This window comes from Callospermophilus lateralis, chromosome 19, assembly GCF_048772815.1.
Source record: "Callospermophilus lateralis isolate mCalLat2 chromosome 19, mCalLat2.hap1, whole genome shotgun sequence".
NCBI classification, from domain to species: domain Eukaryota; kingdom Metazoa; phylum Chordata; class Mammalia; order Rodentia; family Sciuridae; genus Callospermophilus; species Callospermophilus lateralis.
The window spans coordinates 14,619,152-14,644,897 of NC_135323.1; the positions used below are offsets into that span (position 1 = coordinate 14,619,152).

Consider the following 25,746-nt stretch of genomic DNA (forward strand, 5'->3'; position numbering starts at 1 on the left):
AAAATATAGAGAATTCCTTGCATCCTAACACATCATAATGGAATGAAATTACAAAAGATAAAATCATTTTAACACCTGAAGATTAAATAATACCCTTTTGAATGTGAATTGAGGAATGAGTTATAGAAAAAAATCAGGAGAGAAACTGAAAGTTCTTAGAAGCAATTGAAAATCAAAATACAAATATCAAAATCTCTGAGATGGTTTGAAAGCAGTTCTAAGAGGAAAGTTTATAGCATTGACTGCCCCCCATTAAAACTAAAATATTGCAAATAAATAATGTTACATCTCTAGAAAAGGAAGGTCCTAAAAAAAAACAAATTCCAAATCAGAAGACAGAAAATAATTAAGATCAAAGATGAAATGTTGAAAATAAAAAATACAAAGGATCAATACCATGCAGAGTTTGTTCTTTGAAAAGAGAAATGAGATTGATAAACCTTTAGCCAACTAACCAAAAGAAAGACCCAAACCAAGAAAATCAGAGATGAAAAAGGAGATATTAGATATTTCTGAAATCCAGAAGATCATTAGAAACTATTTTGAAAATTTATAGACAAACTGGAAAATCTATAAGATGTTAGAAAATTTTAGACACATATGACCTACTCATATAGAAGAACATAGAAAACTATAAGACCTATGTCAAGCAAGCATACTGAAGTAGCAATTAAAAACCTTCCAATAAAGAAGAGCTCAGGGCCATATGGCTTCTCAGCCAAGTTCTATCAGACTATTATAGAACAACTAATGGCAATCTTCCCCAAATTATTCCATATAGTAGAAAGGTAAGGTACACTGCCAAATTCATTCTATGAATCTAGTATATCCCGGATACCAAAACCAGAAAAAGACACATCAAAGAAAGAAAACTACAGACCAATATCTGATGAACATAGATACAAAAATCCTTGATAAAATGTTGGCATTAAAAAACACATTAAGAAAATACTATTCCATGATCAAGTGGGATTTACTCCAGGGATGCAAAATCAAACAGTTAAGGACAAGAATCACTCGATCACCTCAGTAGATGGAGAACAATGATTCAACAAAATCCAGCACCCATTAATGTTAAAAATGCTGGAGAAACTAGGCATAGAAGGATCTTACCTCAACATTTAAAGGCTATATATGACCAAGTTAAAGCCAATAAATACTGAATAGAGAAACATTGAAAGCATTCCCCCTTAAGAAAAAAAAAATCAGAAAAAAGACAAGGATGTCTTCTCTCACCACTTCTGTTCAATGTGGTTCTTGAAACTCAGAAAATTTAAAATTAAAAAAAATTAAAGGGCTACAACTAGAAAAGTCAAATTATCTGTGTGTGCTAATGACATAGGTAGAAGACCCCCAAAATCCCACCAGAAGACTTTGAAAGTTGAAAAATTCAGTAAAGTAGCTGGATAAAAGATCAACATACATAAATCATTTTCCTGTACTCTAATATGCTGAAAAATAAATCAGGAATTTTATCCTATCCACAGTAACATCAAAACAAACAAAATCCCTTGGGAATAAATCTAACCAAGGAAGTGAAAAACCTCTATGATGAAAACTATAGAACACTAAAGAAAGAAATTGAAGAAGACCTTATAAGATGGAAAAACCCTCCCATATTCTTGGATAGGCAGAATATTGTCAAAATGGTTATATTACCAAATTCACTATACATATTCAATGCAATTCCCTTCAAAAAACTACAGGGGTTAGGGGGAGTCTCATATTCATTTGGAAGAATCAAAGACCCCAAATGGCCAAAGCAATCCTGAGCAAGAAGAGTGAAGCTGCAGGTATCACAATACCTGACCTCAAATTATGCTATGAGCTGTAGCAACAACAACAGCATGGTATTGGTCCCAAAACAGACATGAAGACCTGTGGAATAGAAGACCCAGAGAAATCCATAGATACAGTCATCTGATATTCTACAAAGATACCAAAAAAAAATGTTGGGAAAAGATAAGCTTTTTTAATAAAAAGTGTTGGGAAAACTAAATATCCATATGCAGAAGCACAAAACGAAATCCCTGTATATCACTCTGCATAAAAGAAAAAAGAAAAACAACTTAAAATGGGTCAAAGACCTAGGGATTAGACTAGAAATTTGGCAACTGCTAGAAGAAAACAGGTTCGGCACTCTAACATATTGGCACAGGCACCAACTTGCTTAACAAGACCCTTAAAGCTCAAGGAATAAAAGCAAGGGGGGAGGCGAAGGTTGGCAAATTAGAGAAGCAGCACCACTCAAAAGTCCCCCAGCACCAAACTTATAAAACATGAATATTGCTCCTCAGAGGGGTAACGAAAGTGTGAAATACTGAAATACGGAAGTGCAATTTAAAAATTTAGAGCTACAGGAAGTTGGGACCTTGAGCCTAAGACATAATACCTTAGAGACGCACCAGCTCCCCACCACCAACAGGGCTGAGCAGGGAGCATAGGCAACGAGACATTTGGAGGGCGGATAAAGAAATTTTTAAAATTAAGCAAAAATCAATCTAGGGAAAACTGTGGTTTATAGAGGAAGGCTCCTTTTAATGGGCAGAGTTGGAAGGGTCAGTGTCTCAGTGAAAACAAACCCCAAGCAGTCCTGCGGTGAAAGCATGCAGCAAACCTTGGCCGGTGGGCACAGTGCAGAAAGCCCCCCACCCTCCATGAGCAGGGAACGTGCTAGCAGGCGAGGAAAATGTTCCCAGGATCTGAAGGCTGTCCCCAGGCAGCTCACACAGCTGTGGACAGAGACCAAGTGCATGGGAAAGAAGTTGGGAACTCATAAAAAGAGGTTATCATCATTGGACAAAAAGAATTCCCAGAGCATGTCTGAGTCAAAGGGATGAAACAGGCACAAAGAACATTTAACCTGGACCCTTCATTCTGAAGACCATGAAAAGTATTACTTCTGGCCATAGAGAACAGCTCAAAGTGAATCAAGTCTACACTGGCTCAAGGGGAGCATCTCTGTCTATACTCTGTCAAAAGGAGCAAGTCCCCATCTACATTGGCTTAAGGCAAGTGAGTCCCTATCTACCCTGGCTCAAGGTGAGTGAGTATATGCAGTGAGCAGTAGAGGGAGGCACAGTGGTCCAGGCTTTGGAGAGGATGACTGCTGGGCTCCGGCACTTGCCCTGAGGCCTCTATCAAATAAAACAAAACAATTTAAAAACCCAACTGCTTTTTAAAAAAATATATTTAAATTATCAACTTTATAATACAATTTGTGGGGGGACTAAATTTCTCCCAAAACTGAGAGAAAGGACAAAGAACCGGGCAGGGGGAAGTGTCCCAGGGAAAAGTGTCTTTATGATGTGTCTTCGCAGGTGGGGGCAGAGGAGACGCCTGGTGGATGCAGAGATGCTCCTGCCTGGAATCGCACGGAGAAGCCTCACTCCCGCACCATGATTTCAGCATCAACTTGGTCCATCAGTTCTGTCAGTCTGGGCTGGAGGCATTTGCACTGGAGCCACTCAGTTTCTGGAGGCTGGCCCACGGAAGCCCAGTAGCAGCAGAGTTGCTGGATGCATTTGGGGATCCTCCTCCTCAGCCTCTTCCAACCCTGGCTGGTGCCTTGGGAGGATGAGCAGCTGGGGCAGGGTAAGGCTGGGAGGAGGTATGTCCTCATGGAGGAAGCGGAGAGGGATGCCAGGTACTCTGGCACTTGTAGCAGCCTTCTGCTGGGACTGCTTGGCCTCCTCCAGCTGCTGCTCACAGGGCAAGGGCAAGGGCAAGGGCGGCTCATTGGAATACTTCTTGGGACAGATCCAGGGCAGACCCGGGAGACATCATAGGTCCTGGGTCATGCTTGGGCTTCATGTGGAGTGTTCAGGCCTCCTCCTGGGTTCTCCTGTGCTCAAGTATTCTGTATGTCACCATCACATCAAATTTGCAACTTGTCACGGACACCTAGGTATTGAAGGGGTGGTAACCCATGTGGATCATGATATTCATAATTGCAGGATCCAGGAGTTTGGAGAATGCCTCTCTAGGAGGACTGGGTGAAGCTTCCTCAGAGACATGCAGGGGAATGTCATAGGTCGACTGTTTTTTCAGCTGCACATTGCTACTGGCCACAAATGGCCTTTCCCTGTGAGCATGGAGTAGAGAACTACACCAGGCTCCAGATGTCTGAGGGGGCAGTACTTCATGACTCGGGCAACCTGCCTGAAGAGTCTGCGGGACTCCTCCTCGCACATGCCATTGGTTTCCAGGATGAGATCCCACAGCTGTCCCCCACCTGCATGCTCCATGATAAGGTAGATATACTTGTTGGTACTGATGACCTGCAAGAGCTGGATCATGTTTCCATGGTCCAAGGCCGCCATCATCACCGGTTCAGAGAGAAACAGGAAGTTTGGGGCTACTTTGGCCAAGACCTGCACCTCTGTCCTCATACAATGACTCCTTATGTAAGCTCAGAGCCAGAAATGACCCAAGCACACCTGGATATAACCCACAGTGTTCTTTGGGATCTCCAGGATCTTTTCTACTTCTTAAAAAAAAAAAAAAAAAAAAAATCACTTAATTGCCGTATCTTATTCTTTTAAAAAATATTTTTATGTGGTGCTGAGGATTGAACCCAGGGCCTCACACATGCTAGGCAAGCACTTTGCCACTGAGCCCCATCCCCTCCCACTTTCACAGTAAGAATAAGAAGGAACTCTGCAAGGTTTTTGCTTTAGTGGGCTACAGCAGCTTATATTTACTTGTGTAGAATTTAAAATTTGTAGGATACTTCAATGGTCTTTAAGCCTGAAAATCTGTAATATCTTTGTGGCTTTGACAGACCACATCATATCTACACCCAAGGTTTCTGCTTTGCTGCTCTGTACTGAACAGCTTCCTCCACTGGGCCCTTGCCCCATGATAGACTACCTCCCCTTGGGCACAGCAATGGAGTCAGCCATCTAGGAACTGAGACCTCTGGAACTATTAGCCCCAGAGAAGCTTCTCCTCCATGTTGTTCTTGTTGGATGTTTTTGTCAGAGACAGAAAAGCTAAGTTAAACATAGCCATACCTCATTGTGCCCACGGTGTGTGTGTGTGCGCGCGGGGGGTGCGCGGGGTGCGCGGGGTGCGCAGTGCCAGGAAATGAACCAGGTCCTTGCATGTGCTGGAGAAGCTCTATGTGCACATCCCATCACTAGGGTTTGGGGCTCCTGGACTAACAGTTCTCAATACTGTTCCATTGAGGCTGAACTCTCAACAGGGATTTTGGAGGAACACACAAATTCAAACCACAGCACCCAATACACAAGATCCCAGAGAATGGGTCCCCACTAGATGTGCCCTGTGTATGGTGAAGTCCTTCAGGTTGCACTAAAGGACATTAGAAAGGAATTCAGATATTGATGAAAACAGAAAGATCCCTGCTAAAGCAAATTCATGACAATTATAAAATCTAGTGCTATTTTGTTTTCTATAAGGTGTAAGAATGAGATATCCAAGCACCCCAACTCTATTCTATGGTATTGAATACATACCATATATAACACGGTAACATCAGTAACTGAGGGGAAGAGGTCGGAGAGGTACAGCAGCTGCATCTGTACTGAAGTCGTGTAGCTATAGATTCACACACGTGTAGCATCTTTTTCTCATGTTAAATGGATTCCCCCATGGAAACCACAAAGAAATGCACATACCCAAAATGAGAGGTAAAGAATTAAAATATTTCACTACAATTATTTACTAAACAGCGGGTTAGATAATCAAATGACAAAGCAAGTCTCATTGAATTAAAGCTTGTGCTGCTTTCCTTATAAGGACACAAGGCGTGCTGAACCAGGGCACCCCTCTTATCTCCTTGTAAGAACACAAGCCACACCAAAACAAGGGTTCTGCCCTGATTGCCTTATAAGGACACACACCTCTCTGAATCAAGGGTCTGCCTTGATCTTCTCATAAGGACCCAAGTCACACTCAACCAAGGGTCTGGCCTGATCTCTTTATAAGACACAAATCACACTGAACCAAAGACCCTTCTCTGCTCTCCCTATAAGGACACAAACTATAATAAAGTAGGACTCTGCCCTAATATTCTTATAAGGATACCACACTCCTTTTTTCTTCACTTCAGGTAACATTCCTTCTTTAAAGCTGACACCTGTTCCCTATACCTGTCTCTTCTCATCATTTTTTAAACCCTTCAACCTTTTTCTTGCCTTCCTACCCTATTTTTCTTACTCAAGACACTGTAATCCCACTAAATGAAAATTATAGTCTGTATAATTTTTTAAAAACTATGTAATTCCTACCTATTCAAGTTGTTCTGATTATTAATTTAATTGACAACATAGTGAACACTGCTGTTTAATGTCTGATCTAGTTTGTGGGTTTTTTTTTATGGTTGGTCTGTTAAATGCCGCCCCACCATTCCTGTATAGGTGGTGACTAGTGTTATATCATAATAGATACTGGACATTTATTTTAAGGCTGTACATCTGTTTCTGACATAAAGCCATTCTGGATTCTCTAACAGGGAACTGGAAAGTCATTGGAATACTTCAAGATCACAGTAGAGATCCTGTGATCTCTACTTCATCAATTGAGAAATACATCTCAACCAAGAAACAATGAATTTCACCTCAAACAATCCAGCCCCACCCAAGCCTTAACATTACCCCAACTTGACTGCAGAAGACAAAAACCTCCAAACAAGAACCCAAGGAGGAACATTCAGAAGGACCGCAGGTTCTACCCCTTGACATCTACTCATACATCAAGATCAGAGACGTATCAGAATAAGTAAGATAACCACACACAAGGGCTCATATAAAAGAGGAAGGGAAATCCATCTCAATTGATGCACAAGTTCAAGATCTCTGAAAACTTGAGGAAACAGGCAAACAAATCTCCCCCCAAAATTCACAATTATCCACAAAAAGATCCCGCTGATGTTGATGGGGATGAAATCCCAGAAAAAGATAAAAAACTGATTATTAAATTGTTCAGTGAAGATCTAAAGAATGAATTGAGAGCACAAATACAGGAGCTGAAATACAAGTTTCATTTAAAAAATGGTGAAAAGAAGCCAATTAGAACTCCTAGAAATGAAAGAAAAAAATTTTATTTTCACTTGAAAGTATCATTAACAGATTAGATTGCATAGAAATAGAACTTCAGGCCTTGATGATTGGGTGCCCAAGTTTATATACCCTGAGTGCAATAAAGAAAAAAAATATAGAGTATGATGAGATAGACAGGGACTCTGACAATATCAAAAGGACAAATTTGAGAAACATTTGAAGATACAAGGTAAAGCCCTTTTCAATGAGAGTTACAGAAAATTTTTCCAACCTCATAAATGAGATACACATCCACACATACAACCCCAAAGTAGACCTATCAAATAAGCAGCTTTCCAAGACACATAATGATCAAAATGGGGACATAGAAAATAAGAATATTAAAAGCTACAAGAGAGAAACATCAGATCACATTTAGCAAACCAATAAGCCTCATTTCTAATTTCTTAATTCAGACCCTAAAAATCAAAGAGGGTCTGGAATGAGATATTTCAAGCTCTAAAAGAAAACAACCACCAGCCAAGGTTATGATACACAGCAAAGTTCAGTTTCAAATTCCAGGGGGAAATAAAAACTTTGCATGAAAAGAATAAACTAAAAGAATTCATGGTCACCAAACCAGTATTACAAAGAATACTCAAAGGTAAACTGCATACAGAAGAACTCAAACACAAATCCTAAATCTCCCAAATAGAGAAGATCAATAAGAGTAATACACTAAGCAAGAATCAGGACAGTATAAAATATAGCAAAAAATCAAAATGACAGAAAAATCAAATATATCCACATCAACATTACATGTTAATGGTGTCAACTCCCCAATTAAAAGATGAATTAGCAGAATGGATTAAAAAACACAAGATCCAACTATATACTGTTTCCAAGAGACTCATTACAGACAGACGCTCACAGGCTGAAGGTAAAAGGATGGAAATTTCAACAAGGAGGAGTAGATATTACATCTGACAAAGCAGCTTTCAAGCAAAAATTAATCAGAATACACAAAGAAGGCCACTACATCCTGATAAAGAGAACAAGCCAACAATATATGATAGTAAATATTTATGCCATAAATGTTAGCACACCTAATTACATAAATGCTTCATGACATTAAATCTCAAATAGGCCCAATCTCCAGTTATGCTGGGTGATTTCAGTACACCTTTAACAATACACAGGTCATCAAAACATAAAAATCAAAAAATATTTTTTCAACCTAAATAATAATCAAATGGGACTAAGACATCCACAGAATATTTTACCCCAAAACAGCTTAATTTATCTTTTCAGCAGCTCATGGAAAATTTTCCAAAATAGAGCATATTATAGGTCACAAAGTAAATCTTAGCAAATACAAAAAGATAATCCCAAGCATTCTGTCAAATCATAATAGATTGAACCTAGAAATTAATAGCAAGAAAAATAGAAAGCACATAAAAACATGGAGATTGAGCAACATTCTCTTAAACAATGGTTAACAAAATGAAGGTAGAAATGAAGAAATTCTTAGACATGAATGAGAACAGATACAGCCTATCAAAATCTCTGGGGTAGTATGAAAGCATTTCTAAGAGGAAAATTTAGAGCTCTGAGTGCCTACCTACATTAAAAATTATATCTCAAATAGGCTATTCTCCAATTCAAGGCCTTAAGAACTAACCCTAAAACCAGTAGAAGATAGGAAAGAATTAAGATCAGCACTGAAATTAATGAATTTGAGGATTAAAAATAACAATGCACAGGATCAATGCAACCAAAAGTTGGTTCTTCAAAAAGATTGAAGAACTTAGCCAAATTAACCAAAAAGACAAATAAATTAGAGATAAAAATAGGCTATAACACCAGAGACCCTTTTGAAATCCAGAGGATCATCAGAACCTAATTTGAAAATTTGAATTCCAAAAAACTGGAAAATCTAGAAGATGTAGACAACCTAAACAGACCAATATCGAGTAATGAAATTGAAACAGCATTTGAAGCCTTCCAAAAGGGTAAAGTCCAAGATGAAATGAGTACTCAGTCGAGCTCTACCAGATCTTTGAAGAATTAACACCAGTCTTTCTCAAATTACTCCATAAAATTGAAAGGGAAGGAACACCCCCAAATACATTCTATGAAGCCAGTATCACCCCGACACCAAAACCAGACAAGAATCCATCAAGGAAAGAGAACTACAAGTCCAAATCGCTAATGAACATAGAGGCACAAATCCTTAATATTAGCAAAGCACATTTGAAAAAAGCACATCAACAAGATAATACACCATGATCAAGTGTTTTTCATTCAGGGGTGCAACGTTGGTTCAACATATGCAAATTAATAAACATAATTCAGGATTGAGGACAAGAATCAGATAATCTTTTTGATAGTTGTTCTTGTGTAGGCAGAATTCATTTTGTCTAAATCGTCTAAAAGGCCTTTGATAAAATCCAGCACCCATTCATGTTAAAAACCCTGGAGAACCTAGGGCAAAAGGAACTTACCTCAACATCATAAAGACTATCTATGACAAACACAAATCTGACATTGTACTGAAGGGAGAAAAACAAATCTTTTCCTCTAAAATCAGGAACAAGACAACGCTGTCCATTCTCACCACCCCTATTCAATATAGTCTCCAAAACCTTAGCCAGAGGAATCACTAAGAGAAGGAAATCAAAGGGATACAAATAGAAAAAGAAGTTCAACTCTGGTCAATGACATGATTCTATACAAGACCTCCAAAACTCCAACAGAAGACTGTTAGAATTCAGCAAAGTAGCAGGACACAAGATCAACACCTATAAATCAATAGGTTTCCTACACTCCAACAGTAATTCAGCCAGGAAGTCAGGAAACCATCCCATTCACAATAGCCTCAAAAAAAAATATTTGAGAATTAGTCTAACCAAGGTGATAAAAGAGCTTTATAAAGACAATTATAGAACATTGAAAAAAGAAACTAAAGAAAACCTTGGTTGATAGACCTCCCATGTTCTGGGTGTGGACTTTTAGGAAGGGAGTACTTGGGATTGTACTCAGGGGCACTCAACCACTGAGCCACATCCCCAGTCCTATTTTGTATTTTATTTAGAGACAGGGTCTCACCGAGTTGCTTAGCACCTCGCTTTTGCTGAGGCTGGCTTTGAACTCATGATCCTCCTATCTCAGCCTCCAGAACTGCTGAATTACAGGTGTGTACCAACCATGCCTGACCATCCCATGTTCTGGATAGCAGAATTAACATTGACTAAATGATCATACTACTAAAAGCAACATACAGATTCAATGCAATCCCCATCAAAATACCAATAACATCTTCATAGAATTAGAAAAAACAAATCCTTAAATTTGGAAGAGACCCAGAATAGCCAAAGCAACATGGAGCAAGAAAAGTGAAGCAGTAGACTTCACAATACCTGATCTGAAATTATACTACAGAGCTGTAGTAACAAAAACCGCATGGTATTGGCATCAAAATAGACATGAAGACCCATGGAACAGATTAGGAGATGGACAAACACACATACTTACAGCCATCTGAAACTTGACAAAGGTGCCAAAAATATATTTTGGAGGAAAGACAAACTTAACGTGGTATTGGAAAACTGAATACATGTAGAAAAATGAAACTAGACCCCCATCTCTCACCCTGCACCAAAGTCAAATAGGAATAAATCAAATACTTCTGAATTAAACTATAAACTTTCCAGCTGCTAGAAGAAAACAGGGTCAACAGTCCTACAGAATAGAAAAAGATCTTTGTCACATGCTTCTCAGACAGGGCATTAACATCTGGAGTGTATAAAGAATTTGAAAAATACCCCCCCCAATAACCCAATTAACAGGCAAAAGTACTAAACAGACACTTCTCAAATAAATATAAATAGCAAACAAGTGTGAAAAAAATGTTCAACTTCCCTAGCAACTGGGGAAATGCAAATCAAAACTACATTGAGATTTCATCTCCTGTTAGAATGTCAGTTATTAAGAATAAACAATGCTGGCAAGGATGTGGTGGAAAAGGTAACCTCATAATTTTGTGGGGGAGTACTGGGTATTGAACTCAGGGGCACTTGACCACTGAGCCATATCCCCAGTTCTGTATTGTATTTTAGAGACAGGGTCTCACCGAGTTGCTTAGCATCTCGTTTTTGCCAAGGCTGGCTTTGAACTTATAATCCTCCTGCCTCAGCCTCCTGAGCCACTGGGATTACAGGCATGTGCCATGGTGCCCAGAACTCAAATTATTGGTGGAAGTGCAAAATTAGGACAACCACTTTGGAAAGCAGTATGGAGATTCCTCAAAGGAATGCAACCACATATGACCCAGCTATCCTACTCTATCCCAGAGAACTAAAATCAGCATACAACAGCAATACAGGCACAATATCTATAGCAGCACAATTCATAATAGCCAAGGTATAGAACCAACCCAGGTGCCCATCAACAGATGAATGGATAAAGAAAAGGTACATACCCGGTGAAGTTTTAGTCAGCCATACAGAAAAAAGTTATGGCATATGTTGGTGATTGGATGCAAATGGAGAATATCATGCCGAAATAAGTCAAACTCAGTCAAGGGTCAAATGAATTCTCACTCTCACACACATACACACAACACTAATGAATTAATAAAAACAAAACTAAGTATGAGAATTTAGAGTTGAGAGTTAAAAGTCTGAACAAGATTTTCATATTTCTATTTTTACCTACCATATAGAGATTTAAAATTTTTATGTTCTTTGCAAGAATTCTGATTTAGATCCAACTTTTCTAGTTGAAGGATACAAGCAAATTTATTTTATAAGCTGCAAGCTCCAGTGTTAAGCAGGCTTTATTCACACCGATGATGTAATTGCAGCCAAGGAGAAGACAGGGCACCATCAGGAAGAGAGTCTCAGGATGAGGTAAGAATCAAGCATAAGTAGAGAACATACAGCCCTCCAAGTTCAAGTTCAATTATAGAATCTTCATACCAGAAATGCTGCAATTCTACCCAAGGAAGACGGAACCTTCCTTTCCATCTCCCAAAAGATATTGCTGATCTTTAATTAGACTACAGGAAGGTGTGACTAAGTCACTTAAATTCTCAGGCAACTTCAAGCCACTTAAGTTAGGAAATACTTTAATCACTAGATCATTCTTGGTAATACCTCATTGGAAAATTTTGCCACTAAGGTGGTTCTATGTACATGGATGAACATCCCCCACCCCCAAATTCATGTTTAAGTCCTTGTCCTGTGTGTGGAAGTATTGGGAGGTGCTATGGACCTTTAAGAGGTGAAGCCTAATGGAGATCCTTATGTTATTGGTGCACCAAAGGGGATTGTGGGACCCAATGTCCTATGCTTCCTGGCCTCTTGTATGACCTCTTGCTCTGACATGTCCTCCCATGATGATATGCTACCAGACCATAGGCCCAAACCAATGGTGCTACTTGACCTTGGACATGAACCTCCAGAACTATGAAAAAACACCTTACTTCATAAGTATTCTGTGTCAGGCATTCTGTTATAGCAACTGAAAACTGACTAACAGATGGTAGAGTGTTCCTGATTCCCTATCCTGTGGGAGTGGAAGGAATAAAAGACTTATTTAAGCATACCCCCAGAGATGGGTTATAGCTAAGCTTCACACTATTGAATGCAGGTGCCAGAGGAGTCGGGTTTAGGGGTGAGGGGTCAGAAAAGGTCAAGTAACAGGAAACTATTAATTTATAAATTTCCCTATTCATGACCACATAAACCAAAATTTTCTGTGATAGATACCACATCCATCCTTAAAAACCACTAAATTAACTTTAACGCTATCTAATGCTGATAGAAGGCAAGAGGTTTATTTTATTTGTAAGCACAATTAGTGATTTGATATGGTTCTTTTCTTACATAGGTAACCAACAAGGCCTAGAGTTACCAGCAAGCCTGCTAAGGCAGCCACAGCAGCTACTGTGGTAGAAGCAATGTCTCCAGCAATATCATGTCCTTTGGAGTCCCCAACATCTGGAAAGGAAGCAAACATTCAACTCTTAAGGTTTGTTTAAAGTATAAGTTGAAGCCTTACATATTGAGTCTTCCCAAAGGAGGACATGCATTTAAGCCTCAGAAACTTCTTTAGCAAGTATGCAGCAGGGCCCAGCCTTACCCAGTGACCCATCCTCATCCTCCCCTGCTCCATGATCATCTCTGCCTGCCACCACCCCCGCCCCACCTGCTTTTTCCCCATCTCAAATCAGATGGTCACGATGCTAATGGTTAGCCATCTCTCAAGTGTGTGATCTCAAGCTGCCAGGGATTGAAGGCAGCTGAATATCAAGTTATAGGCCCAAAGTTAAGACTATGAGGTGAAGACAGATTATGTTCCCATGTACATCCTAATGCAGATTAAGTTTGTCAATGGCAAGGTGAAGGAGGCTCATGACTTTTAACCTATCAATCCTATTATTACAAACACATCTTGAATTTCTTGTACAGTAGGCAAGACCCTCTTAACAACCTAATATGGCAATGAACAAGTACACGGAAGCAAGCTAAAAGTCCATGATGGGTTGTGAATAACACAGAGTCACAAGAATCCTATACAGCTGCGAACAGTGAGGTAGTCGCCTTATATCTAAAGAGATCCAAGGCAAGAAATTGTGGGTCAGTGGGAAGCATCTATGATCCCACTTGTATTACCGGGGAATGTTTGGGAGGGAATACAAGAAGCCTCTTTGGGATGGGAGACCATCTTTTATTTGCCCTTGCTTAGATTTATTATGAACATGTATTATGCATTAGCATTAACTTTTGGTGTAAAAGGTAAGAACTTAAGTCTAGGAAGCACTCCAGGCTTTAAATCAATACCTCTGAATGAAGAGCTATCTGATAACAGGATAATGGGTCCCGGGAGGCTGAGTGTCATTTTGTCCTCTTCAGTGGTTCCTCTGGCTAAAAGAAAAAAAAAATCGAGGTTGTGTTTGACCTCTGGAAGAGCATCTGCTAGGTATTTTTACAGAATCATTAAGAGATACTCCAGGTTTCTCCTTTGTCGCGAGCCATCCGTGGGCTGTGTGTGAACTATTTATTGTGCATAGTCGCCAAATGAGGGGAGAGGCCTGGCACTGCGAGCTCCCTGTCAGGGAGTGATCACAAGATGCAGGTGCACCTCTGCCTCTAGATCTGCCTAAAGATCCCACACAGCACCCGAGATGGGTGTGACATGCCAAGACGTCAATCAATCTGTTGATCAAAAGACACCACAAAGCGAGACTCCACCCTTTCTTGAAACCTACCTGCCTCTGATGTCCCCATCATAAAATAAAGGAAATGCAGACTCTCTTTCCAGTGCTCTTTCCAGCTTGGAAGCTGACCCTTAAGGTTGCAGAGCCATCCTGCCCTCAGTTTAAAAACTATTCTGATTTTTCATGCTTTCTTAGCTTAATGTTGCAGCCAGCTCTTTAAAATCCAGTTCGTCTGCGTGGGTCATGGGTGAGACTCCTTGTATTTGGCCTGCTTGTGGAGGAGAGGTCATGCCCCCTAACTATTAAACTGGAAAGGATTCTCAAAGACCTTGTCCACAGAACTAACCAAGAACCTGCCCATCTCAGTAAAGGGAAATGGGGCTGAGACGTCTCTCGGGACCTCAGGAAGAGTTACATCCATCTCAGGATGCAAAACATTTGTGTCCAAGTATGTGTATAGTTACAGTGAAGAGTGAATTATGTCTGTCCTCAAAAATCTTCAATTCCAAAAGGTAGAGGATGGCTTTGAATAAGATGCACATAACAGGCATTTGGGGCTTTTACCTCGTCGGTGCCTCGATGATGCAGGGCAAGTCACAGTACACAGAGGGGAGGAGTCGGGAGAGAGTTGATTGCAGATTAAGGCGCTGCAGTGGAAATAGACCTAAAGAGAAGAGAGCTGGGTGGGATCAAAGCACTCACATTGAACCTATCCTAGGCAACTTCAGGGTCACTTACCAGGCTGGGGAACACCTGAGCCTCTGATACAAAGGCAAAAGTCTTCACATCAAACCTCTGGTAGTGGTTAGGATGGGTCATGAAGGGACCAACTGGATGGAAGGTAGTTTGGTAGTTGTCCAGGTTATATTCACAGCTAGGAAACAGGGAGGGACATCAGTCTCCCGCACCCCTACATGCACATTTGCCCAAATCAAGTCATGATACCCACAGGACTACCTTCTACAGTACCTTTGTTTTACTTATATAACTTTCTGACCTGAACTATCCAATGCTACCCACGAAGTCAAATTGTATGTAACTATTTTTATAGTATGTATTAAAACAAGGAGAACTGAATTCAAAGTTACATGTGCATTACTTAAGATACTGGCTTAATTATTTCCATTAGTTTGCCTACTTGTCTTGTCACCAATATATTGCCTGGGACAACTCCCGCCACTTTGTTTTACATGCTAGCAAGGAGTGATACTATAAAGGAAATATATTTGGTACTTACCAAGAGATGAATAATTAGACCAGGGTAAGAGATAAGGAAGATCAAGAGAGATCTCAGAGAAGGGCTACTTGAGCAAGTCCTCGGAGAGGTGAGGGAATGAGATGTGAAACTGTACTGGCAGTACATAGTCCTGGGGCAGGAGTGGACATGGAGGATAAGAGTGTAGCAACAGACTCTTACAATTTCAAGAAAGCTTGACATTCTCTGCAACACAGACCTCTGGGTAGGACACTGCATGCAGAGCCGAGAGTACAAACACCCACATCCAAGCATATGTGTAGTTACAATTCCATGGCATCAGAGTGTTCAGTTTCTGGAGTCAAATGGGAATTCCAATTCTAGCTTCACCACTTTAATTAACTAGCCCAAAGCAATGCATAAGTAGCAAGCTTGGACTTCATGAAGCAAGAGGGCTAGTGTTCCCTCACAGGGTGATGAGGCTCAAGCACGTGGGAAGTGCTCAGTGGATGAACAGGGTTTGGGACTCCCCTTTTTGTCCTGATGGATTATTAGAGTCTGACTCCCTTGGGGGAGGATCCCATTCCTTAAGATTCTAGAGTGGTAGGAAAGCAGCATGAGCCATCCGATTAGAACCAGGGCGGATGACTAGGTGACAAGGACAAAAAATCAGGGTCTTTGTGCACAAACATGCCTCTAATGCCCAAGAGTGTCTATTCCTGCATCACTGGCAAGACCTGAATGGATTGTCTGGGCAGCCCGTGGTACCCGGAGCACCTACCCGTCCACGACAATATTCCACTGGGGGAGAGAGGCCGGGTCCACAGCGGTTGTCGCCCAGCAGTCATCTAAGACCAGCTTGATACTGGGGTCATCCCTGTTTAGGACTCTGACTTCCATGTAAATTGGTTGGCGGAGATATTTCACTATAGGGTACTCATTGTTCCCATAAGGTCGTTGGTAGGTTTTGTCTGAAATGAAAAGGAAGCCTCTTCAGTATTCAAGCAGGTGATGGTTGTAACGTTTGGTTGCAGCATAGGCTTCCAGAGCCTCACTACTGTTCCGTTAGTGGGGCATCATCAGAAAGTTCATCTTAGGGAAAAGCCCAAGAGTGTTTAAGGAACTATCACAAGCTGCGGTATATCACTTGCTCACCTGAGTAGGTTTGCAAGATCAACACAAGGGGACCAGGATTCACAGGGGCCACTGGAGGAGGAAGACTTTCAACCTTGGCATTTAGTAGCACATCATCCCTGCCGTAATAGCACTTCACTGTCATTCTGTAAGAATGTATGGAATGGTATGAAAAATTTTAGGTCAATGAATTTCTTGAATTTAAAACTTTTTTTTTTTTTTTTTAAAAAAAAAGAAAGAAATTAACTGTTTCATACCTGAACTCACTATCTCTGGATATTTTACTTGGAGGAAGATCTGACCAGAGAGCCTGTATTTCATTTTCATAGATGACTTTATCATCTTCAAACTTGAAGAGATATTTGAGCAAGTTGGTTACCAACCAGTAACTTCATAGATTAAGTCTTAACCTTTTACCATCCACCGGTACTAACCTTACGTCTTGTTCCACATCCATTCAGGGGTATGTGAAACCAAGCCCGCCTCTGAGACTGAGCCTTGAAGACAGGTTGGCAAGAGGAGTTTCCCACCCTGAGAGTCCCCAAGTTGAGAGCTGGTTTTGTTTGGTGGCTGTAGACCTCAAAGTCCATAAACCCATCCTGGGAACACAGCTCTCCTGTAACTAGATCACAGTGAGGGTTTAGAGAAAATCTGTCTGCCTTGTGAAACCATCATCTGTCAATCTTGAAGTGTTACGATGGAATGATCCTAACTTTTGGCAGGATTAAGACATTCTGGTGAATGTCTTAATTCTTTGTTTGGGAAATGCCTTCACAAGCAGCTTGAGTCACAAGGAAGCCTAGGTAACATTAAGCTGTTCTGTATCAAAGTGCCACAGAGGGTAGGAAACTAGTGGGGACCCCTGATCAGGGGCTAAGGTGACAAAGATCAGACTCAAAGTAGCTTTCAGCATGGCACCTGTATCATTACATCCCTTATTTCAACATAGCCTGGGTGCTGACAGGACCCTCAAAAGCTGTAGATTTTGGAAATTTTGGAATTCGGGATGCTTAACTGGTAAAGTTTATGCAAATTCTCAAAAACTCCCAAAGGACTGAAATTTAAAACTTTTCTGGCCCCAAGCCTTTTGGATAAGAGATATTCAACCAATAATCACAAATCCTGAGTGGTGGAGGAGAAACCAAGGCAGGAACTATTTTTTCTTCTTTGGCTTGATTAAGGTCAGAGTCAGTAGAAGCACAGAGACAATCTAAACAAGGGGACACCCGCTCGGCATTCCTTTTGGGGGAATATGTAGGACTTAGAGGAAAAACTTTTAAACTTTTATGGTCCCTCTAGTTAGGTGGGCTCAAGTCTTTAACCCAAAATACCCAGATGATTTCAACATAAGACAATTGCAGCAAGATCTACCTGCAAGAATGTTTAGAAACAAGGAGGAGCTAGATAGATTTTCAGATCTGACTAGTCTTTAGTTTAAGCCACAAGCAAAAATTCAGAATTTTTATGTTTTCCCACATACACAAGAGGATCCAAGAAAATTTTAAAAAGGTAGATGATTATTTTAATAAAACATTTTACCTATAGAGACTGGTGACTCACAGAGACACTCAGGCTCAGTCACCATGGATACCATATCCAGTTGAAAGTAAAAGGTCAGCTTGAGTGATGATAAGTAGAACTGATGGCTGAGGCATTTTTCAGAGGACTGAAATGAGAGAAGAATGTCAATTAGCAGCCACAGTCAGTCTGGGGCCCAGAGCAGGAGGCAGGAAGGAAATCCTTTGAATACTTGCAGGGCACATTGCAGACTTATCTGGTTTCCCTCTAAGCCAAACAAGAGAGACCCTATCACTACCCCTGATCAGGATGCTTCCCTAGGCAGGAAATTTATTGCTTTAAACTCATGCCCTGAAGTACCCAGTGCTGCATGCTCTTTGTACTGGCCACTAAAGCTTGAATGAGCAGATCAAATTCCAAAGAATACTGAAGTACTCTGCCAAGTCAAGTCTGAGCCAAAAGGACTATAGATGTTACAAAAATACTATTGCAAAATGCACACCCCAACATAAGATTACTCTCTGGTGGTCCTTGGCAATTACATCAGTCAAGACTGGTCTCAGTGTGGACAGTAAGGGACCCTTTTGTTTGGATCAAGTTATCCTTTCTTAAAGGATAACAGAGGTTCATTAAATGTTGGACAAGAAGTTTGTACTCAAATGAGCTGAGAAAAACTCAGGAAAATTTCTACAGCAGAGGTTAAAAAAAAACTTGGTATTAGAACTTTAGTTATTTGAAATATCTTATGTGAAATGGAGGCCTTTTAGAGTTTAAATCACACTGGCAATTAGAGTGCAGGGGCAAGTCCTCAGCTGTGTAAGGATCGCCCACAAGAGAATACTTCAAGCCAGGCTTTCCTGGAGGTCAGTGGTTGATAACAGAACATACTTTTGATTTGAGAAGAGTTTTGCTGAAATGCAGTCTCAAGCCATTTGCTGCTTCTGCATTGATCCCATTGTTCTGCAGCTGGTCCATAGGGATGTTCCTATTTTCAATGCTCACAGCCTTTAGTTCCCCAGGAAATTCTGGTATGGCAAGAGTCATGTGTGTGGCATTACAAGTCACAGAAGGATCTGGAAGAAATGATTAGCACTTTCCATTACTACTCTTGATTAAGCCTCCAGAACGGTGTTTCCCACTGCTGACGTACCTTCCTGGGACCTCACCTAACACACAAATAGCTTGCGATGAGAAGATGATCTTCTGCCCCGGAGATACAAATGAAAGCTTCAGAAGTGCAGTGTAGAGGCGACTATTTCCTTGCTGGAGAGACAGCATTTTGGAAATAATTGGTTTATTTGAATCTCTAACCAGTAAGAATGTACAAGGGCAAGAATATACTCAAGTTTTGGATACTCTTTGGTATGAGTGGGATGGAGGAATTTTTTTCCCAGGGTGTTCTAGTCCTAATCTCATCCTAACATCTGGAAAACAAGTGCTGTCCAAGGGAAGGACTTGTAGCTGATTATTTCTGGGCAGGTATGAGAAAGATGGCCTTATTCCATGACTGTTTTATAGCATCTGCAGTCAGAAAATTTATACGACTTAGCAATCTGCTTTTGCTCAAAGTGAAACAGGACCATTCTTGTCGGACTGGATGACATTTGAGCACTTATGTGCCAGGACCTATCCCAAGGACAGTCATGTGTCACAGGGATACCTCCTGAGAAATGTCATTGAAATGATTTTGTCAATGTGCCAGAGTGTTCTTATGCAAACCTGGTTGGTATAGTCTACTGTATACTAATAGACAATTGTGTGTGCTATGCTTTTATACAAATAGTGGCACACTAGGTTCGTTCATCCCAGCACCACAACACATAATACTTTGTGCTATGATGGTTCTATGGTTACGCCAAAACTAGTCAATAAGAATTTCAACTCCATTATAATCGATGGGGCCACCACCTTATGTGGTTCATCATTGACCTAAACTTTGGTATGTAGCACCCAACTGTACCTTAATACTTTGATTCATTTGATGTAGTGTCTCACTGTTGGCCTGGGAAACACCAAAACAACTTAGAACAGTGTAACCCAAACCGAACACCTTAATCCATGGGTTTTTAAGAGTGCTCTTGTTCTGTATGACTCACCCCGGCCTGTTTCCACCCTATATCTCCAGGGAAGGGAGGCAAGGCCCATGTCTCCTTTGTTCACCATTTCATCTATAATTCCCAGTGAAGTGCTTGCCATGTAATAGGCATTAAAATACTGTTAAGTGGGAAGTATTCCCAATTATTTGGGGGATATGGTTAAGAGCATGCTTAGAAATACTGGTCTGTGACCTGGGGGTGTTACACGAGGATTTTCACACTTACCACATAGTGAGTTACTCCAGTGGCAGTGAATGGCATATGGACAATCATCTTCTGGCTGTCAATCAGGAGACTAAATCCTTGTCTTAGGGCCTCCGGCAGGGTCAACTTATGGGTACTTGAACTGTTGCCAACCTCAATGATCCATCCAGTATCAGATTTGTTCATCTATAAAGTCAAAAACTTTGTGTAGGAGAGCTGGTGCACATTCAACTGCAGGCTTATTATAGTCTGTTTAATGTTTTATCAGACTAAATTAATGTCAGCTTTAACAGATTTAAATGTTAGTAAGGTTTTTAACTTTTAAAGTTACTTACATACCTCACTATCATCAGCAAAGCCAGAGATAACTTGTGGAAAGGAAAACTGAAAGAAAAAAAATAAAAATAAAAATCATGATGTGAAGCTTCTATTTGGAGGAGAGTTTCCAAAGTCCTACCACCTGCCAGTATGCAGAAAACATCCAGAATAACTGCTATGTCATTCTTATACCAAGAAGCCTGATTGACGGGTGCAGCAGGAAAAGCTAGGTTTGTTCAGGGCCAGTCACAAACCCCTGTTGTGCCCTTAGTTGTCATTTCACCTGATTTTCTGATACCAAAAGGCACCTGGAAGATCCAAGTTCTCTCCCTTCCATTGTAATTGGAGACTCTAGGTTCTTAAATATGCAGCCTTTTTCTAAGTCTATGGAAATCAAGCACAATGTAAAGCCATCCTGTTCCATTATGATGCAAAAGTGTTACTTCTTGTTAACCATACTCATGCTAGACCAAACTTCATGAAAATGTGATTGAGCTATTAGGCTCATTTACTATATCTTAGCATCTGGGACAGGTCCTGGTGTGGGGCAGGTGTCCAGTTTTTTGAGTGGTTATTATTGTGATAATGGAATTCTAATGGTCTCTGTCCACAGGCATGATGTGCTAAATATTGAATGTACTCAGTCAAGTCTTGGAGTCGCCCTATACGGGGGAGTGTTATTGTTCCTTTGGACTTGGAAACATAGCCTCAGTGTGGCTGAGAAATTAAACCACAGTCACTTAGCAAATATAGTGAATGCAGGACTGAAATCCTGTTCAGTTTCTCCGCTGTCTAGAGCACCATTTTGTTTCCCCCGCTGGAGCCATTTAAGAAGCAATCAGCTGGCTTCACTTACAGCCACGAAATCCTTCATGCAGACTGTGGATTCTGAAAATCTGTGGATCTCCTCCACCTGCATAGTTGGACAGAAAAAATGATACATGCCATCCGTAGGTCTTAAAGCAGCACTGTTGTCGGCGATTCTGATGTTTATCTCATGCCCACGAGGCTGTGTGCAAATAGATCAGATTAAGTGCTGGTACCCTAGTGAGAAAGGCGATTCCAGAATACCATCTGACCCAGCAGAGGGGCAAACCTCTTGAATCTATCCAAACTACAAGTTCTGGAAGGTACCTCATTCCTATGCCAGGAGACTCTCTAGACAGCTCTGTTGAGATTGTAGTAGAGATTCATATGTTGGCAGAGGAGTTTAGCATTAAGAATTGGAATTTAGTTTTTACTTTTCTCTTATATTTCTCCTATGCCTGGGTGTCATGGTCCTGGCTCCATGGGACTGGTAGGGGACCTCTTCCCAGGTGATTCAGATCTACCCATTGATCCCCTAAGTATCAGCCATTGTGCCAGGCAGAGCCACTTTTGATGTTACCTCTGACCTCAGGGAGTGGTATAAAGCATGGGTCTGCTAACCTTTCCATAATGTTAATTGTTCTATACTGAGCCACACACTGCACTTAAAATTTTTCTTTAAAGCAGGTGGTGCATACCTGTAATCCCAGTGGCTCAGAAAGAAGGACCACAAGTTCAAAGCCAGCCCTAAGCAACTAAGCTAGGCCCTGTTCCCAAATAAAGAACTGGGGGTGTTGCTCAATGGTTAAGTATCCCTGAATTTAATCCCTGGTACCAAGAAAACAATTTTTTTTTAAGCACCATTCTTAGCTCTGGGACTATTGAAGAAAGGACATGGGCTAGCCTTTGACCATCTGTTTGTTGACATTTGCAGATACCCGGCCTAAGGAAATGTAACTAACACCCTTGAAGTTGGGAAGGTCTTTTAGAAGGAGAAAGTTTAATCACTAGAGATTTTCAAGAAGGGCACCTAATTATTTCATTGGGCAATGTCAGATGGCTTATTTTAAAAACCTGTCCATGGACCAGGATCTAAGGTTGTACCTGCACAAAGCAGAGACTGTAGGCTACTTGCACTGGGATCAAATGATGTGGCCTGTGAAACATACCAATTTCTATGGCTCACCCCAGCCAGACCTACCTCAAAATTAAATTCATGTTTTTCTAATTCTCCAGGTGATTCTTTGCACACTAAAGCTTGAGAACTTCTGCTATGACAGGTTGCTTTCATTACTCCTAGCAACACTGATTGGGCAATACTGTTGCTTGGCAATAGAGAAGCCCTCATTGCTTAGCTACCATTTGCTTTCGAACACCTGTTTGTAGGCTAGAGATTCTCTATTTGCTAGCAATGAAATAGCCGTCCATCTCACAGGAGTCGCTGATAAAAATAGTTCATGTTTGAGCATTTGCTTAGGTTATGGGCCAAGTCTTCATCTAGTGGAGTATCAGTCTTCAGTTACCCTGTGGAGTGGGTACCATTAGATGCATTTTCCAACAGGCAAACAGACACTTAGGCAACTTGCTTGAGACCATATCTAGTCAGTGGCAGAGCCAGGGCTTCTCAGCATTGGCCTTTCAACCTGATCACAGTTACATAGGACCACTTTGGGCAATGTAGGCCGTTTAGCAGATCTTGTACCTCCTGGTGCCAGCAGCAGCCCCCTCCCCACCCATGAGTATGATAACAATGTCCAAAGATATTGCTGGTTAAGTGTCCTCTGGGAAAGATTAAAATCCAAACCAAACCACTGCACTCTGGTTTATTTAGAACCACTACTTTACTCCAATGCCTAGCTCCTTAACTGCCAAGTTGACTACCAAGTAGCTCCTAGGTTACTACCAGCCAACTCACTCCTGAAAACAATCACTTACCACTTTCCTGGTACAGGTCTCATATGGGACCTCCAGGGTGAGATTTGCCGAGTCCAGTGTATAAGTGCAGTTCAGTATTTCAGCACCCAAGGAATCTGCAGAGGCCAGAGCAGGTTAGACAGGGGATGGCTGAGAAATAGTTCAGTGACAGTCTGCCAAAGACAGAGTCAAGGCTGCCAGTCCATTTCTACAGGATTGCAGTCACTCCACATTTGACCCAATTGGGTGATTTCACTCCAGCTTTGAGAAGCTGTGTCTTGCATCTAGAAGTTTCCTAGGAGATTCTGATATAAGATACTCTTCCTAGGAAAGATAGGTGTTCCACACTTGGTGGCATCACAGAGTCAGGGACCTGGCAACAGGGGAGTTGGATGCTAGTTGCTCCAACATTCAGGTTCTCTGTGCACCAAACAGGTGAGTCCTGTACCAAGGGTTCTCTAATTGGGGCTAAGATGAGAGTGCATTTTGCTTACCCACCACAGATGCATGCCATTTCTTGGTGCCATGATGGTTTGAGAAGCTGACTGTTACTCCGTTTTCTTTGCAATTGACAGCGCCTAGAAAGCCAAGGAAGCATTTGGGATACCAGAGTTCTAGAAGGCACAGTTCCTACAGAAGTATATGAAGAGACCCTCCCTGATCAGTATCAGAGAAGGGTGCTGGGTAAACAGGCAAGGGTTGCCCCCAATCCTTAGGGAGCTCACACGTGGGCAAGACAAACACAATGCAATATAACAAGGCCCATAAGGAAGGGATCAAACACTCAAAGCTTTCTGAAGGTCCAAGGGTATGTCTAGACTAGGATTAGCAAGCAAGTCTTCAGAAGCCAGGTCCGAACCTTGGCAGTGGAGCCGAAGGAGATGGTAGTTCTTTAAAGAACTGAAAAACAAAAGCTTTAACGACAGGTTTTTCGAGTTGAAGTAAAAAATTCTGGGTAAGACTCAGGGCACATTTCTTTTTTAGACCCAATTCTGCCCACGACCTGCTTTTCTGCAACTTCTGGCTCAGATAAAATCTTGAAAAACTCCCGTTTCAGGGGAACAGCTTTGATTTTTTTTCTTTCCTGTTTTGTTAATGCTTCCTTTAATCATGAGTTCACAGTTGAAGACTACTGATTCTGGGGACGAGGGCCTACTGCTATGGCTTATTCTGTGGATTGCATAAAAACGAGGCCATGAGGAATTGGAAAAGCAGTAGCGTGTTCTTGCAAACTCCTTTATTTAGATGACATAGTCAGCCCATAGGTAGGAGGTTAGATGATCAAGTGACTTGATCAAAGTAAAGGTGGTGAGTTGTTTATGTTGCCTGGCCAGCTAGGCATTGACCTATAACCTGTTCTCAGAGATAAGACGACATCCTCACCAGAAAGGCATACCTGGGAAGCCAGGCTGAGGAACTAAGTTCACCGAAGTCACAAGGCTGAAGAAGAGAGAAAGTGACCTGTAGGTGTTAGAAGAGAACAGGAGTGAGAGTGGAGGAAAAGTGATTTTTTTCTGTTTATCATTCTTTCCATTTTTTTTTAGTGGTGCATTCTAGTTGTATGTGATGGTGGGATTTGTTGTTACAAGTCCACACATTGCACACAATGTAAAAATTCAATTTGGTCAATATCACTCCCCAGTATTTCCTGTTTCCTTCCCCTGGTCTCTTTCCTCTGCTGATCTCCTTTCAGCTTTCATGAGAACCCCCTCAGTCTGTGCCCCCCCCCACCCCCGGCTTTTCTTTTTTCCTTTCTAGCTTCCACATATAAGAGAAAGCCTATAACCCTTGGCCTTCTGAATTTAATATTTCTCACATAGTGTTCTCAAGTCCCATCCGTTTAAGGAAGAATGAATTTAAGCACACAAGGGCATTTCATCCCCTCTCCCTGATTCCAGAATTACTCACTTCCAGCTCACAGGGAACCAGCTTGTGTACCTCCTGGAATCTCCTCTCTGCCCCCACGCCATGGCAAAATCGCCACCCACTGAACCTGGCAGAGGGTGGGCTGCTCTGTGCTGTTATATCAGGAGGCAGGGGTTGGCCCCACCCTCTCACCACTCGGGGCACCTGAATCTGCTCAGCACAGCTGAGAGGAAGGGATTTGGGAAGGAAGTGGCATCTGCCTTCCTGCCACTGGTCTTGGGTAGTCTGCCAGCTGCTTCTACGGGTCAGTCGTGAAACCACAGTTCCCTGAAATTGGTTTTAGGTGGGTAAACTGCTGTTTTCCCCATAACTTTGGAAAAACTTGAGATCTTTTGGACAAAACATTTACAACTCCAACGGACAATGAAGAAGGGTGATGGACTTTATCGAGGAAGGAACAAATTTAGT

The 25,746-nt window shown here is 41.3% G+C and overlaps 1 protein-coding gene across 1 annotated transcript; it reads right to left on the reverse strand.

Annotated features, from left to right (window-relative positions):
• Positions 1 to 12,863: 12,863 nt before the first annotated feature.
• Positions 12,864 to 25,382, reverse strand: Zp2 (zona pellucida glycoprotein 2). Its single transcript, XM_076840921.1, has 18 exons — positions 25,323 to 25,382; positions 24,809 to 24,884; positions 23,907 to 23,990; positions 23,434 to 23,528; positions 21,548 to 21,700; positions 20,713 to 20,757; positions 20,395 to 20,559; positions 19,240 to 19,336; positions 18,962 to 19,146; positions 18,095 to 18,221; positions 16,990 to 17,177; positions 16,813 to 16,904; positions 16,577 to 16,701; positions 16,203 to 16,392; positions 14,965 to 15,100; positions 14,791 to 14,890; positions 13,850 to 13,933; positions 12,864 to 13,006 (listed from the first exon to the last, which is right to left on the reverse strand). Exons 1-18 carry the CDS (start codon positions 25,380 to 25,382, stop codon positions 12,864 to 12,866), a joined length of 2,145 nt encoding a protein of 714 aa, XP_076697036.1.
• Positions 25,383 to 25,746: the final 364 nt, after the last annotated feature.